The sequence below is a fragment of the Ambystoma mexicanum genome, chromosome 3q (genome assembly GCF_040938575.1).
Source record: "Ambystoma mexicanum isolate Mex_15411 chromosome 3q, UKY_AmexF1_1, whole genome shotgun sequence".
NCBI lineage: Eukaryota > Metazoa > Chordata > Amphibia > Caudata > Ambystomatidae > Ambystoma > Ambystoma mexicanum.
This window is the reverse complement of record NC_090926.1, coordinates 127,544,784-127,560,228: the sequence shown is the minus strand read 5'-3', so window position 1 is coordinate 127,560,228 and position 15,445 is coordinate 127,544,784. Positions and strand designations below refer to the sequence as shown.

The following is a 15,445-nucleotide window of genomic DNA, read 5'->3' as shown; positions in this document are numbered from 1 at the left end:
GGTGTCTGCTGAGAGTTAATGGATTCATTGCATCTGTGAATGAGCTACTGATGTAATAATGTCTTAACCAGATATACCTTCAGTCACTTGATTTATATCTGTTCCTTGCACTGAGGCTCCGTTTAAACATTCACAGTCAACATGTTTAGCTTGTGTAGCGGCACTATACAGGCATATGCCAGGCATTGCTATCACGTGCCTAGACACACATACCAGTTTCCATCTTATAGCCAAGTAGCATCGTTATGGCAGTGCCTTGCAAATGCCTACACCAAAGCCAAAACTGTTGTCTTTGCCAATGCTTGCATTAAATTGAAGTGACTTCAGCCAGATGGTCACTGCCCACGTCAAAGTGTATTGAGCTTAGGGCATGGGCTTGCCCAAATTATTGAATTTCTGTTTTGCCCAATTCGTTTCATTTATGCATACACATTATTAAGACAAAGGGATACAGTGATTTAAAATGAACTCTAAAGCATCACCTGTCATAGCTGGATTGACTTGGATTGCTATTCATGTAGGAACATGCGATTTTTATCTACAGACTCTGCTCAGAGCCCTGTGCAATTCTAATTTAACGGCAATCATGATATGTCTGTAATTGTGTATTTTAGTGTAAAAGATGATTAACAGAAAACACTTATAAACACATTCTAAAGAGATTTAGGTCAAATAGAATCTTGTTTAATTTGCATGCATTGTTGGATCAAAGATTTCTATTTGTTAATATATTTTTTAAAGATTTCTGTCAGGGACGAATCCCGTGTAATTATTTTGTTTTTCCAGGCAATGCCTACCTTAGCCACAATGCAACAGGAGCCAAAGAAGATGGCAAATCATAGGTTAAGCCCCGTCCTGCACCACCACTCCCACCATTCCACTCCCAACTTTTTGGATGCAGCCAGAGTACCACTAGTTCTTTTTCCCCACTTCCTCCACTGGGTGCAACCGCAGACCCCTGTTTGGCGCACAGCACATTGTGTGCAGTGTCTTTTGTCTGCAGTCAGAGGAAGCCTCCGCAGGCACGTCTCATTCCCTTACGATTCCCCAAGCTCTGTGGTCAGATAAGCACAGGATACGGGGGGTGGCAATGCAACTGTCTCCAATGTACCCTACCACAGCACATGGAGGCTATTGTTCTCGGTGGCAAAGAAATAGCCAGATCACTTTAGGGGTCTCTGAGAGAGACTAGCTGGATGGCAGCTGGCTGTCCCCTCTACAGAAGGGCCGAGCAATCCATGCAATGGTCAGGCACCTTGCACTATCACTCTGGCAGGCCCAGTCTCCAAACAGGTGGCTGATTGAGAGCCACCGAGCCTCGAAGACAGATCCTTAGCTACGCAAGGGTGCGATTAGCAGGGCAGCTACTCTGGGCAGGGAAACGCCAATGATATTCTCTGGCCAACGATCCTCCAACTTGGCCAATTAAAGTAGGGGATCTTAGCTATGTGACTCACTAGAACACTGTATAACTATGCCCCTTACATGTGCACGCCCACCTTTAAGAACCGAGCAAGAGTCAGGACATTTCAGGAGGCATGCAGGATCGAAGTCTCACCCAACATGGTGCCTGGGAGGCTCTGCCGGTTGGTAAGAGCAAGGGATGTGATGCCAGAGCCCCACTTCTTGTGGTGGGGGAAGCCCTTGTCTGATGACCCATCATTAAACCCCTTTTCTGTTAGTGGATTTAGGGGTACTTATTATTGAATATTGGGGGACACTCTGGTGTTCTCAGAATACTGGCCATCTATGACAGCCATCCTCCCCAGCTCCCCCACCCCTCTGACAAAACAAGTAACATCCCACACTGAGGGCTGGAATTAATAGTATTAAGCATCACAAACCTAGGTTTAAATCATCAAAGAGTGCTGTATGGCAGGATTAGAGTAACATTGTCAGGCAACCGTGTTGAGGGGCACATAGTAATGCAGTGTACACAAAGCAATTAACATGGTAGCACTGTGCTGAGTTGCAGGTAGTCACCCCTTGGCTGGTGAGTAGCCTTGGAGTCTTGGTAATGTCAAGGTGTGACTGAAACAGACAGTTTTTCAGCTTTTTCCAGAACTGGGGGAGAGCAGTCCAGATTGCTACTGGGATGGAATTCCATAAGACCCGAGTGCAGCAAGAGAATGACAGTTTCAGAGTTTTGGGATCCAGACTTATTCATTCTTATGGTTGTTTCTTCTTGATGCAGTTCTCTGCTTTGCTCAGCATTGGAACTTTGAGTGGAGACTCCCCCGGAAGGGGACATTGCTCAGGGGAAGGTAGCGCCTGCCCCACCTGCAATGCTTATGTCACTTTTTTCAGTTGCACTGTCCCGGTAATTTGTTGGCATGGACTAAAATGTATTTCATTCTATGGGGGTCCATGGATCAGTTTAGAGGAATCATTACGCAATGTTTTGATTAATTAGGACTCCTCGCTCTAACAAGCTATCCACATAACGGAGATTCTGGGTGAGCTGAGGTCTCACTCTCTACCAGTGCCTATGAGAACTATTTGGGTCATTTAGGACATTTGCTTTCATGTTCTAAGGTGATAGAATGTGATCAACTGTTATCAATGGTACCTGTGCATCCGAAATGCTGTGCTCGTGGGTGCCTTTCATTCCATCAGGTCAGAGCTGGTGGAATGAAAGGCAACTGCGAGCACAACTCAGAGTTTGCCGGTCCGGATACAACGGTACCGGCAAGCTTACCGGTACCATAGTATCCGGACCTGCAAGCTCGTAATGAGGCCCAGTGTGTCATGATAGTGCGCGTTATCATGATGATAGACACATCAGGGTGATTAAGTAGATATCATTTCTGTAAGCTTGGAGTAATAGCTAAGAGCTAATACCACAATCGAATCAATGTTGTTAAAAAGAGTGAAAGTAATTCATATTATGTCACAAATCATTCCTGGTCAGACAGCCTGCTTTGTTTCCTCGACATGATCTCTGACATGACTCCACACTCCGATCACCGACTCAGTCGAATGGAAGCATTGTCTCAACCTGACTCGAACACTGACCTGACCTGCTGGAAGCCATCAACTTGCCCATCTCAAATGCAAACCTGACCAAATAGAAGCATCATCTCGCTGCCAACTCAACCAGCTGGAAGACATCCACATGACCCATCTCAAATGTCAATTCAATCCATCGGGAGCCCTCACCTCAAACCTCCCAGGTGCCAACTCAGCACTGGGAAAGCATGACTCAACCACCTTGATATTGGCTTTACATTAGTAATGTACTGAGGAGCCACGTTCGATGCTGTTGAGCTTCAAAGGCAACAAACTGATGGTATTTGAAGAGGCCTTGCCCGCTGTGACTTTTAAGTACTTCCCCTCGCTACCCTTTCAAAGACATATTTATAAACATTGACATTTTGCTTCTGAAAACTTTGACTGAGCACCCCTGTCTACCAACTCATTACCCCTTATATTAAAGTCTACTCTCTTTGTGTTTTCCCATTCAGGGGTGGATCACTTGTGTGTTTACTAGTTGTGTGCATTTTTGTTAGCTTATTAAATATCCTGTTTGTACAGAACCTTGGTTGGAAATCCTTTTATTTTGGTACCACAGTACTATTGTTCATTGGGTTGCTTCTGCACCAGTTCACACCCCTCTTGAGGAATATAGCCGGTCCTCGGCCCATATTACCAAAAGAGGGGAAGGAGCTACACCGGACGGGCTGAGCCTGTTTCACATTTATGATTAGGATCACTGCCGGATTAGTGGTAGTGTAGGCCTGAGTAGTGCAGAACAGTAGTCATTTAGTCACAGTCTTCTCAAATCACAGAAACCCTGACCCCTCAGGTCAGAAAGGCTGGCGTCAAGCGAAATGTTGGGTCTCCTACCCACATACTGCAGGCTTTGGGGAGGCAAAGGTCAGAGGGGCAGTTCCTATCCCCAAAGCCTGTGTGTACAATAGGTAACAGGCTCAGAGAGGCAGAGTACCCCTCTACCCCCCAGCTCTATCGGCAGGCGTAAACCACGACTCGGGGGGGGGGATGCTCCAATCGTATTATGCAGAGGATTAGAACCACACAAAAGGGGGATTTTAGGGTTTCTAATTCCCATGTAAGCAGCGTGAAAAACGCATCAGCACTGCTCAGCTCCCAGACACGGTAAAGAGGGCGGAAGGGGCCAGAGGCAGCCCACTTCCACTGACCTACTGGGAAGGGGCACCGAAAGCAACTGTAGGCGAGGAGCACAGAGACCTTGTAGGGGGAAGCAGAGAATGAGAGACTGCAGTGGAGGAGCAGAGAGAGAAAGAGCCTGCAGTGGAGGAGCAAAGAGGGAGCTGGTAGTGAAGGAGAACAGAGAGAGAACCTGCAGGGGAGCAGAGAGAGAGAGCCTGCTGCAGGGGAGCAGAGAGAGAGAGAGAGCCTGCTGCGGAGGAGCAGAGAGAGAGAACCTGCAGTGGAGGAGTAGAGAAAGAGTCTGCAGTGGAGGAGCAGAGAGAGAGTCTGCAGTGGAGGAGCAGAGAGAGAGCCTGCAGTGAAGGAGAAGAGAGAGAGAGTCTGCAGTGGAGGAGCAGAGAGAGAGTCTGCAGTGGAGGAGCAGAGAGAGAGAACTTGCAGTGGAGGAGCAGAGAGAGAGCCGGTAGTGAAGGAGAAGAGAGAGAGAGCCTGCAGGGGAGCAGAGAGAGAGTGCCTGCTGCAGGGGAGCAGAGAGAGAGAGCCTGCAGTGGAGGAGCACAGAGGGAGCCTGCAGTGAAGGAGAAGAGAGAGAGAGCCTGCAGTGGAGGAGCAGCGAAAGAGTCTGCAGTAGAGGAGCAGAGAGAGAGCCTGCAGTGAAGGAGAAGAGAGAGAGAGTCTGCAGTGGAGGAGCAGAGAGAGAGCCTACAGTGGAGGAGCAGAGAGAGAGAACCTGCAGTGGAGGAGCAGAGAGAGAGCCGGTAGTGAAGGAGAAGAGAGAGAGAGCCTGCAGGGGAGCAGAGAGAGAGAGCCTGCTGCAGGGGAGCAGAGAGAGAGAGCCTGCAGTGGAGGAGCAGAGATGGAGCCTGCAGTGAAGGAGAAGAGAGAGAGCCTGCAGTGGAGGAGCAGAGAAAGAGTCTGCAGTGGAGGAGCAGAGAGAGAGCCTGCTGCAGGGGAGCAGAGAGAGCCAGTTGCAGGGGAGCAGAGAGAGAGCCTGCAGTGGAGGAGCAGAGAGAGAGCCTGCTGCAGGGGAGCAGAGAGAGAGAGCCTTCTGTGGAGGAGCAGAGAGAGAGCCTGCTGCAGGGGAGCAGAGAGAGAGCAGAGGAGCAGAGAGGGAGCCTGCAGCGGAGGAGCAGAGAGGGAGCCTGCAGTGGAGCAGCCGAGAGAGAGACAGCTGCAGGGGAGCAGAGAGAGAGAGCATGCAGTGGAGGAGTACAGATAACGTGCAGGGGGCAGTGTAAAGAGAGAGGCTGGAGATACACACATATAGAGAGGAAGAGAGAGAAAGGGGTTGCAGGGGAGGAGCACAGGGAGAGAGACAGAGACAGACAGAGAGAGCGAGAAGGGGAATAGTTAGGGGAGGGCTACACAGAGAGACTGTAGGGGAGGAGCAGAGAGAGCCTGCACGAGATGAGCACAGATAGAGACTGCAGGAGAAGAGCAGAGAGAGACCTTAACGGGCACTCTGATGGGAAGAGCACAGAGAGAGACTGTAGAGGAGGAGCACAGAGACACCCAGCAGGGGAGGAGCAGAGAGTTAGAGACTGCAGGGAAGGAGCACCGATAATCCTGCCGGGGGGGGGGCATAGATAGATACTATAGGGTAGGAACACAGGGCGACCCTACAGTGGAGGAGCTCAGAATGAGAGGCTGCACGCATGGGTGGACTGGCCTATAGGGAACTCTCGAGATTTCCCGGTGGGCCTCTGCACTCTGGGCCTCTTTTGTGTGGTATTTCCAAATGTTCTCATAGGAAAAGCATTGGGCTTGCTGACAATGTGTCATATGGGGCCACTTTGACAATTATTTCCAGGGCCTCTTTTGGTCCCCAGTAATTATTTCCAGGGCTTCTTTTAGTTCCCAGTCCAACCCTGGCTGCATGGGGGCACCACAGAGAGACCCCCTTCAGTTGGGGGCTGGAGGGTGGGGTAGCAGATAGGAACAGACTGCAGGGGAGCACCACAGAGAGACCTTGCATGGGAGGAGGAGAGAGACCATGCAGGGGGAGCAGAGAGTGAGAGGCTGCAGGGGAGCACCACCGAGAGAGCCTGCAGGGAGGGTAAGCACAGAGTGGCCATGCAGGGGGAACACAGTGGGAGAATGTAGAGGAGGAACACAAACACCCTGAAAGGGAGGAGTACAGAGACTGATACTTCAGGAGAGGCGCGGAGAGAACCCCTGAAGGGGGGAGCCCCCACAGAGACCCAGCATGGGAGGAGAGAGACCCTGCAGGGGGAGCAGACAGTGAGAGACTGCAGGGGAGGAGCCCAGAGAAACCCTGCAGGGGAGAAGCACCCACAGAGACCCAGCAGGGGAGGAGAAAGACCCTGCAGGGGGAGCAGAGAGTGAGAGACTGCAGGGGAGCACCACAGAGAGACCCTTCAGTGGGGGTCGGGGGGTAGCAGATAGGAACAGACTGCAGGGGAACACCACAGAGAGACCTTGCATGGGAGGAGGAGAGAGACCATGCAGGGGGAGCAGAGAGTGGGAGGCTTCAGAGGAGCACCACCGAGAGTGGCCATGCAGGGGGAACACTGTGGGAGAATGTAGAGGAGGAACACACACACCCTGAAAGGGAGGAGTACAGAGACCGATACTTCAGGAGAGGCGCGGAGGGAACCCCTGCAGGGGGGAGCACCCACAGAGACCCAGCAAGGGAGGAGAGAGACCCTGCAGGGGGAGCAGAGAGTGAGAGACTGCAGGGGAGGAGCCCAGATAAACCCTGCAGGGGAGAAGCGCCCGCAGAGACCCAGCAGGGGAGGAGAAAGACCCTGCAGGGGGAGCAGAGAGTGAGAGACTGCAGGGGAGCACCACAGAGAGACCCTTCAGTGGGGTCCGGGGGTAGCAGATAGTAACAGACTGCAGGGGAGCACCACAGAGAGACCTTGCATGGGAGGAGGAGAGAGACCATGCAGGGGGACCAGAGAGTGAGAGGCTTCAGAGGAGCACCACCGAGAGAGCCTGCAGGGAGGGGAAGCACAGAGTGGCCATGCAGGGGGAACACTGTGGGAGAATGTAGAGGAGGACCACACACACCCTGAAAGGGAGGAGTACAGAGACCGATGCTTCAGGAGAGGCGCGGAGAGAACCCCTGCAGGGGGGAGCACCCACAGAGACCCAGCAAGGGAGGAGAGAGACCCTGCAGGGGGAACAGAGAGTGAGAGACTGCAGGGGAGGAGCTCAGAGAAACCCTGCAGGGGAGAAGCGCCCGCAGAGACCTAGCAGGGGAGGAGAAAGACCCTGCAGGGGGAGCCGAGAGTGAGAGACTGCAGGGGAGCAACATAGACGACCTTTCAGTGGGGTTAGGGGGGGTAGCAGATAGTAACAGACCGCAGGGGAGCACCACAGAGAGACCTTGCATGGGAGGAGGAGAGAGACCATGCAGGGGGAGCAGAGAGTGAAAGGCGGCAGGGGAGCACCACAGAGAGAGCCTGCAGGGAGGGGAAGCACAGAGATGCCATGCAGGGGGAACACCGTGGGAGTATGTAAAGGAGGAACACACACACCCTGAAAGGGAGGAGTACAGAGACCGATACTTCAGGAGAGGCGCGGAGAGAACCCCTGCAGCGGGGGAGCACCCACAGTGACCCAGCAAGGGAGGAGAGAGACCCTGCATGGGGAGCAGAGAGTGAGAGACTGCAGGGGAGCAACACAGAGAGACCCTTCAGTGGGGGTCGGGGGCGGGGGGTAGCAGAGAGTAACAGACTGCAGGGGAGCACCACAGAGAGAGCTTGCATGGGAGGAGGTCAGAGAAACCCTGCAGGGGCGAAGCACCCAGAGACCCAGCAGGGGGCAATCGTAAATACAACTACAAGCTGCTACATGTAGGAGGACTCGCAGTGGAGAAGCAGAACATATTTCTTCCACTGTAGCTGCCCCTCCCAACCCCAACCGAGAAATCCCCGACAACACTCTACTTGCAGGGGAGGGTCAGAGAGACTGCCCTCCAGTGGTGCAGAGGCCAGGGTTGGGAGGCTGGAGGTTTTCAGAACCCACACCACCGACACAGCAAGCTGCAGACCATGGATATCAGGGTCCTAGCAGGAATGATTCATATTTTTTTTTCTTATGGCTGAAGTGAATATTTTTGGCCAAGAGTACACAATGCACATCATCAGGAGTGTGATGGGGAGCAAGTAATATGTCACACAGTGTTACCTCAAGTGGAGCAAGTGTATAATGTCATCTCTAAAGAACCTGTGTTGCCTTTTTGTTTTGCACGCGGTTTTCCAACTTCTCTAAAGAAACAGACTAAAACACAAAGTTAAAACAATTTCCAAAAACGGAAAACTTCCAGTTGCTAAGTGTTCACATTTGTTTGGGATTGGTACTTGTATTCAAATCATTCACATAAACAAGATGCAGTGCTGTTTGAAATATTAACTTCGAGCAGGGTATGTTATCACCCATATATATTAATGACATTTCAAGTTGGCTGTGTGAGATGGTTTGTGAGTCCTGCTTTTTATTGGATTGCATTGTGGCATTGTAGTCTTGGGTTTTATACTGGCAAGAGGAAAATACAAATACTGTCCAAGAATGCAGGTTGATGTGAGCTAAATAGCCAGAACCTGCTAAATGTCCATCATTTGTGCAGGACAGTTGAAGATGAAACAGAAACATATACAGTGCAACGCTGTGCAACCACACAATGGGAGCTCTCAACCAGGGCTTTCAGTGGCCCAATCGATGTAATGCTGGGTAACTCACTCTACCTTATTTTCTTTGACAAAATTAGGATCAGCTAGAAGTGATTCTGCGAAGTGCAAACTGCACAACAACCTTCCAGGTTTTAATAGAATGCAGTGTTTGCCCAAGGTGTAATAATAACATTATCCAACATCCATGCTGAATTTATCCTTGGCTTGATCACTGCTCAGGGCACCGTCGTGTGTGAGCCATGGTACCCCTCTAACAGGAAAGCTAAACACATTAAGCACACCAATGTTTGGCAGGTGCAGAGGTTTACGGGGCCTGGTCTGTGTGGAGTGTGCCAGCTCGATTTGATTCTGATCGCCCCTCACCCTGCCAGCCTATGAGCAGTGGCCATGGTTGCTGCAGCTTCTAACACAGTTTGTGAGGTGCCAGGATAGAATAAGCTCATTTTGGGCATGGGGTATGCTTGCCTACTCCTGAGGTTTGCTACTTTCATCAAATGACTTCACTTGTTCTGCCCCGCTCTCCCGCCATACAGGCACTTGGGTTCCGCCTGCGGCTCCGGTTTCTGCCAGCTCCCTTGGGGCGTAAGTCCACGGGCAGCTTTGTTTGCCGCTTGCCCGTCCTCTGCAAGGCTGGAGGGCATGAGCCAACGCAATGTTACTCATTGTATCAGCCTCAGAAGGGTTACACGATTTGTCACCACATCCAGGATACACACTTTTGACACAGTTTGTACATATATTGCTGCAGCAGGTGCACCAGCCAACTAAGGTACCGTACAAATTATATTCAAATGATACATTATATGGATTTACCTATAGGTTTGATGTATCTGAGAAATCCAATTCTGGAGGGACAGCAGAGTGAAATCAAAAGGTAAAGCAATGTACAGTATCTGGGTTTTGTATAACACGACTTCTTCCATTTGGGTGGACTCTTTACCTACAAAAGTGATACATGCAAAGCTATGAATTCATTATGACCACTATCATTGCTCTGAGCAGATTTCCATGCCATCATTTATTAGTTCATTTGCCCCATTAAAGGGGCCCCGACAGTTGCAGCCAAGCCTTGCCACCACTGTGTGGTATTTAAGGTGGCCTAGGGTAATACCCGCGGTTAAGATTCATTTAAAACATTCTATGAATCACTTTTTTTTAGTTTTGGTGAAAGCCTAATACTGTGATGTCATTTCCTGTGATGTCACGCCTTGTGATGCCTTGTGATGCCATCTCTATTGACATTATCTGGATAGAGGTTGTCTAATAATGTTCATCCCCATCCTGGTACATTTAACAGTTGGCACCCCTGCTTCCCACTGCTTCTAAATGCAGGGGCTGGGGAGTTAGGGGGGGGGGTGCATAGAGACTGCTCTCTGTTTCTACCTGCAGGGGAGGAGTGCTGTTACTGACTTCTCCTTCTACCTGCAGGTGAGATGCATAAATACAGCCCTCCGATTCGACCTATAGGGCAGGAGCACAGAGGCTGCCCTCTGCTTTGTCTGCTTTGGCCTGCAGGGAAGACGCCCCAGGACAGCCCTCTGCTCCCGCCTGCAGGGGAGAAGGACTGGCTGTCTGAGAAGGGCCAATGGAGAGATAAGTGTCAAATGAGAAAGAGTGGGCCCAGAGATGGAGATCAAAGGAGGAGTGGGCGAGGGAAGTACATAGAACAAGGAGAGATCTGAGGAGAATAGGAGGACATTATATAGGCGCTGACTGGTCGGGTAAGGGGAACAAAACTACTGGATGAGATGGGAGATGTGTGTGAATAAAGTGGTGACACTTTGTGGTGTGGGTACGTGAGGGCTCCCGATTAATGGGTGGAACGGGGAGCAACTTGATAAGAAGGAAATATGGATAATGGAAGGAGAGGAAAGAGAGCAGTGGGTGGGGTGGAGATGCAAGAAACGAGAAGGATGGATAGGAGGCGAGTGGAGGCATGGCCATGAGACTGTGTGTGATGGGTGGTTGGCTCCTACCTTCCTGTTGCTGCTTGTGCTCAGTGGAGTATGCCTTCCCGATCATGGTCCACACTGGCTTCAGGCACCCGAACAGCCCATCCAGAAAGCCACTGCCGGCCTGGCACTGGAGCCTCACATCATCAGCGTGGCAGCGACCCAGTCTGTCCTCAGGATGCACGGCGGCTACTGCCCCACTGCCGCCTCCCCCACTGCCTGCCTCATTCTCATGCAGCTGGAGCACACTATTGGCAAACTCCTCGCGTGTGTCCTCGCTGGGCGTAGGGCTGTGGCCACCTTCCATGTTGACCATGTCACGCAGCACACACTGCGTAGGCGTCAGATCCTTCTCCGGCGTGCAGTCCGGGGTCTCAGGATCCAGCCGGCGGATGGTGCTCTCCGACAAGATAGCACTGAAGCTGGCAAAGGATGGTGAGGGTGTGCGGGTATCGTGGAGACAAGCCATAGTTGTACAATGACCATTGGTAGCAGATGGTAGCTTCTCTACTCTTCCTCGTCACAGGGCAGCAGGCACCCAAAACACCTGCAATGGAAACAAATACCATCAACATAAAACCATGCACAATCCATCAATTTGTCTATGCAATAATGCTTATGCATCCAACAGGTGCTAGAGAACAACGAATGGCCACTGAGATAACCTAGAATGACTGCTACTGTCTCTATACACTGGAAAAGAGTAAAAGCTCCTGAAATAGCCTAGTGTAGGTAGGAATATTACATAACTACTCGGGTATAACCAGACTTGCAAACTCACGTAGGAAAATATACCAGTGCTGGAAAGACAGTGATTAAACATGATTTACATAAGAGATCTATAGGCCCATAAGAGGGCTCATTAGGGGAAACAGAGGAATACCACATGGGCTCTCTGGAGGAAACAGAGGAATACCACAAAAAGTAATTTGTAGTATGAAACACATTGGAATGGGCAATTTCCTGCAATCTGGTGGTCCACGTTTGAGCAGGGTGGATTCATCAATAGAAGAAGAAGTAGGGGGGCACGTTCATGTTACTGAGAAATATTGATCAGACACAGTATTCCTTTACAAGGTAATATTGATCAGACCACAGCCGATGACCAGGGATGCTGTATCTCGCAGGTTCATTTGTTCCAATTTCTGGCTGGATTAACATCGACAACTGAATCGACAATTACCAAAAATATTATGCACACAAATAAATGAGCTGAAGGCATCAGGGAATACGTACTCTATTTATTGGTGGTTCACATTAAACGGAAACAGCTAAGAACCCATGTGAACATCAACTCCTTCCTCTTCAAGTATATTTGTCCAGTGAGGCTCCTCAATAGGGGGAAGGAGGGTGCGAGTCCATTTGATTTTTGTGACTCTCTTGGGTGCTTAAAAATATTCTGGTGGTGTCCTCAACAACAACAACAAATATTGTCCACTATGGAACATAATGCAGATTATTTGCAAATGCAAACACTGGCGGAATTCCCAATGGCCTTTATAGTACAGCCCATGGAATAGGACCTGCCACATAGACATCCATAGATGGATTCATGGACAGAGTGTCAAAAGCATTAGGGAGGCCTAGCTTGACCTCACAGGGTCCTCTCCTTTGACATGCACTAGAAAGTATGGCACATTGAAGAGGTTAAGCCTCTTCACCTCAGAACATGTTTTCTTCTGCTTTCTTCCCAAGCCAGTGTGGTGATTATACAGACAACGGTGCTGCATCATGCATACTGGGGCACAGAAGAACAGAAGTGTATGTCATGTGCGGACAGTCGGAATCTGGCCAGGAGCCTGGATTAGTGCTGCTTTGATCTTGGAGATCCTGATTCTAATCCCAATGTTCCCACCTAACAAATCTTTGTGACATTGGGTAAATCACGTTATCACGTGATCGCTCTTTGTGACAGTTCCTGTAGTTCCTTAACAGCCAAAAAATGATAAGTGCTCAGAAAAGCAAGGCCCACACAAGTACTAAATAGAGCTGGGCTGGCCTGGGCCAAAAGCAGGGCTCTATCCTGAACCTCCTTTTGGGTCAGTGCCTGCCCAAAGCAGAGGCAGACCATGTACCCCACTTGCAGCCTGCCTGTCCTGGAATGATTTTCTTTAAAAAGACAACACTAAAAAAACATGCACGTTTGACTGGATGAGGATGACTGCACATACAGGAGCATTGCCACCTGACTTTCTGTCCTAACCCTTTGACACTCATTGAGTGGCTGGGGGAGGACAGAAGCCCTTCACGTCCTGATATGGCGGGGGGAGTGAGGGGCGTTGAGCGGGTGTGGGGCGGGGGAGTTGTCACAGAGCAGCTAGTGGCCTAGCGACTAGTTTGAATCATTTTGCTTCTTCAAAAGTTAAGTGCCACTGCTTTTCACTCCTTCATTGCTATCCTCCCTTTTCTCCCTGAGAGCCACCATCTTCCATATCCCTGTGTCGCCCATGTCACACCAGTACTGGCCCCTCTTTTCCCCCTCGGTGCAGCCATCCACTTTTCTCACCCCATCGCCCTTCTTCCTCTGCATTAAAAAAAACACAGGTGGTCTTCCAGTGGAAATCAGACACTCGCTTCCCCCTGTCAGCAAAATACATGCAAGCATAGCAGCGCCCTGGGGATGGTTGAAACCCATGCGATCCAACCTACACGCCTCAGAGAAAAGTCCAAAAAACTGAACTTATCAAAAACCAACACTAAGGGCAATGACTATATTAACACCACAAAACATTTGAAAGGAGCATTGATCAATGCTAGATCTCTACCTGCCCACTCCTTAGACATCACTGACCTCATCAAGAACAATATCCTTGACACCCTTGCAATCACTGAAACGTGGATGCACACAGCCTCAGGCCCTTCCCTCTCCTTGGCCATACTGGAGTGGTTTACCATTTACAGGAAAGACAGAATTACCGCTAAAGGGGGAGAAGTTGCACTCATCGCAAAAAATAATATCAATCTCAGAACATCTGCCGACTATATATTCCTATCTGGCAAAGTAATCACACTCAAAATATCATTCATGGCCACCTGCACCCGCCACATTGTCTACAGATCGCCAGGCCCTTTATCTTCTTTCGAAGACGATATCACCTGCCTTTTAGCATCCAACACTATCCAAAATCGTCATTCTGGGCGACTTTAACCTAGGTCTGAACGACCTTACAGACACACAAGCACGTCTCCTCGCTAACACGATGGAAGCTCAAGGCTTCACTCACTGAATCTCCACCCCTACACATGAAAAAGGACGAACTCTGGATTGGCTTGCAAACATAAACTGCGTCACCAATATATTAGCAAACACCCCTTTCCCATGGTCCGACCACAACGTCATTCTTTTTTCTACTGCAATAATGACCAAATATGCCAAACCTAGCCTACTCACCTCGATAACACCCTCAAGAAATCAGCAGAACATCAACCGTGATAATATGCTGCCCCTCCTACTACCAATAACCAGCCTTCCACACTCCAATCCTGATCCCACCTCTATGGTTTCCTTCTATAACCAAACCGTCCTAGCTGCCATCAATAAAGTAGCTCCATTAAGAATCCAGAAATCAAAACCCATAGCTCACGCTAACCCATGGTTCTTGGCGAACACTGTGTTCAGCAAAAAGATCAGCCAAATTTAATTCAAAAAAACTCCTTCGCCTGCAAATAAGGCACATTTCTTTGCCTTATCTAGTGAATATAAGGAACACATACAACCAGAGAATTGAGAGAATGCCCAATCAACCTCTAGGGAACTTTTCACGATACTTCACCAGTTGGAATCACCGGCCCAAACCCCTGATCAATGCATCAAGGATCCGCCATGGTGTTCCAATGTCCAAAACGCCTTAGCAAACTAAATCACCCTTCTTCAAAACAAAATTGAAACTAAGAAAACCAAACTCACCTAAGACACCTCTACAGTAAACCCTCCTACCACCTCACAGCAGATTGCACACACATTCGAATTCACAGCGGTGTCCACAATGGAAACCATTAAATGAATTAATGGACTGAAGCCTTCAAGACTCTAAGGGGACATCTGCCCAGCCACCTTGATTAAGGACTGTGTCAATGAATTTGCACCCTTCATTACCACACTAAATATATGGCCCACAACAGAAATATATTTAGATGGAAGAAGATATCTGACCAGGTATGTCGTTTTCGTAACCATGGGGTGGAAACATTGAAACATCTGGTAGTCGAGTGTGTTGAATTGTTACCAATGCGAATATTTTACTTTAAACATTTGTTTAATGCAACCACTGTCATCATGCCTGACCAACTATGGCTAGTATTACATAGCGGACATTCTAAACAATTGAGATATGCAGTTGTGAAATATTTAAATTCCTTGAATATAAAGCAGAATGATGCCAACAGTGGTTAATGTAATGTAATAATCTATGTTTAATTGTGAAATAATGCTCTTAAGTTCTCTTTGAAGGCTCATGTAAATGCAAAAGAGTATTTTATTTTGTAATTCTTTCTTTTATTGATGTGATACTTTAAATGTTGTATACATTTGTTGAAAGATCAGGTTTTACTGATCAGAACAACTATAAAAAGAAAAAGAAAATAATAAAATAAATAAATTACCACACTAATCAATAAGTCATTCGCCTCCAGTAAAGTGCCTGACAATTTAAAAGAAGCCTGGGTTCTCCCACTGCTTGAAAAACCAACCCTGGACCCTATTTC

At 49.0% G+C, this 15,445-nt stretch overlaps 1 protein-coding gene across 5 annotated transcripts in view; it reads right to left on the bottom strand.

The window, feature by feature from the left end:
- Positions 1-15,445, bottom strand: part of MAP3K12 (mitogen-activated protein kinase kinase kinase 12) — a 533,632-nt gene that overhangs the window by 223,636 nt on the left and 294,551 nt on the right. For all 5 annotated transcript variants that reach the window (XM_069653287.1, XM_069653291.1, XM_069653290.1 and 2 more), the window contains exon 2: positions 10,766-11,288. In XM_069653287.1, coding sequence (XP_069509388.1) covers positions 10,766-11,210 — 445 coding nt within the window. In that variant the 5' untranslated portion in view covers positions 11,211-11,288. The remainder of the gene's footprint in view (positions 1-10,765; positions 11,289-15,445) is intronic.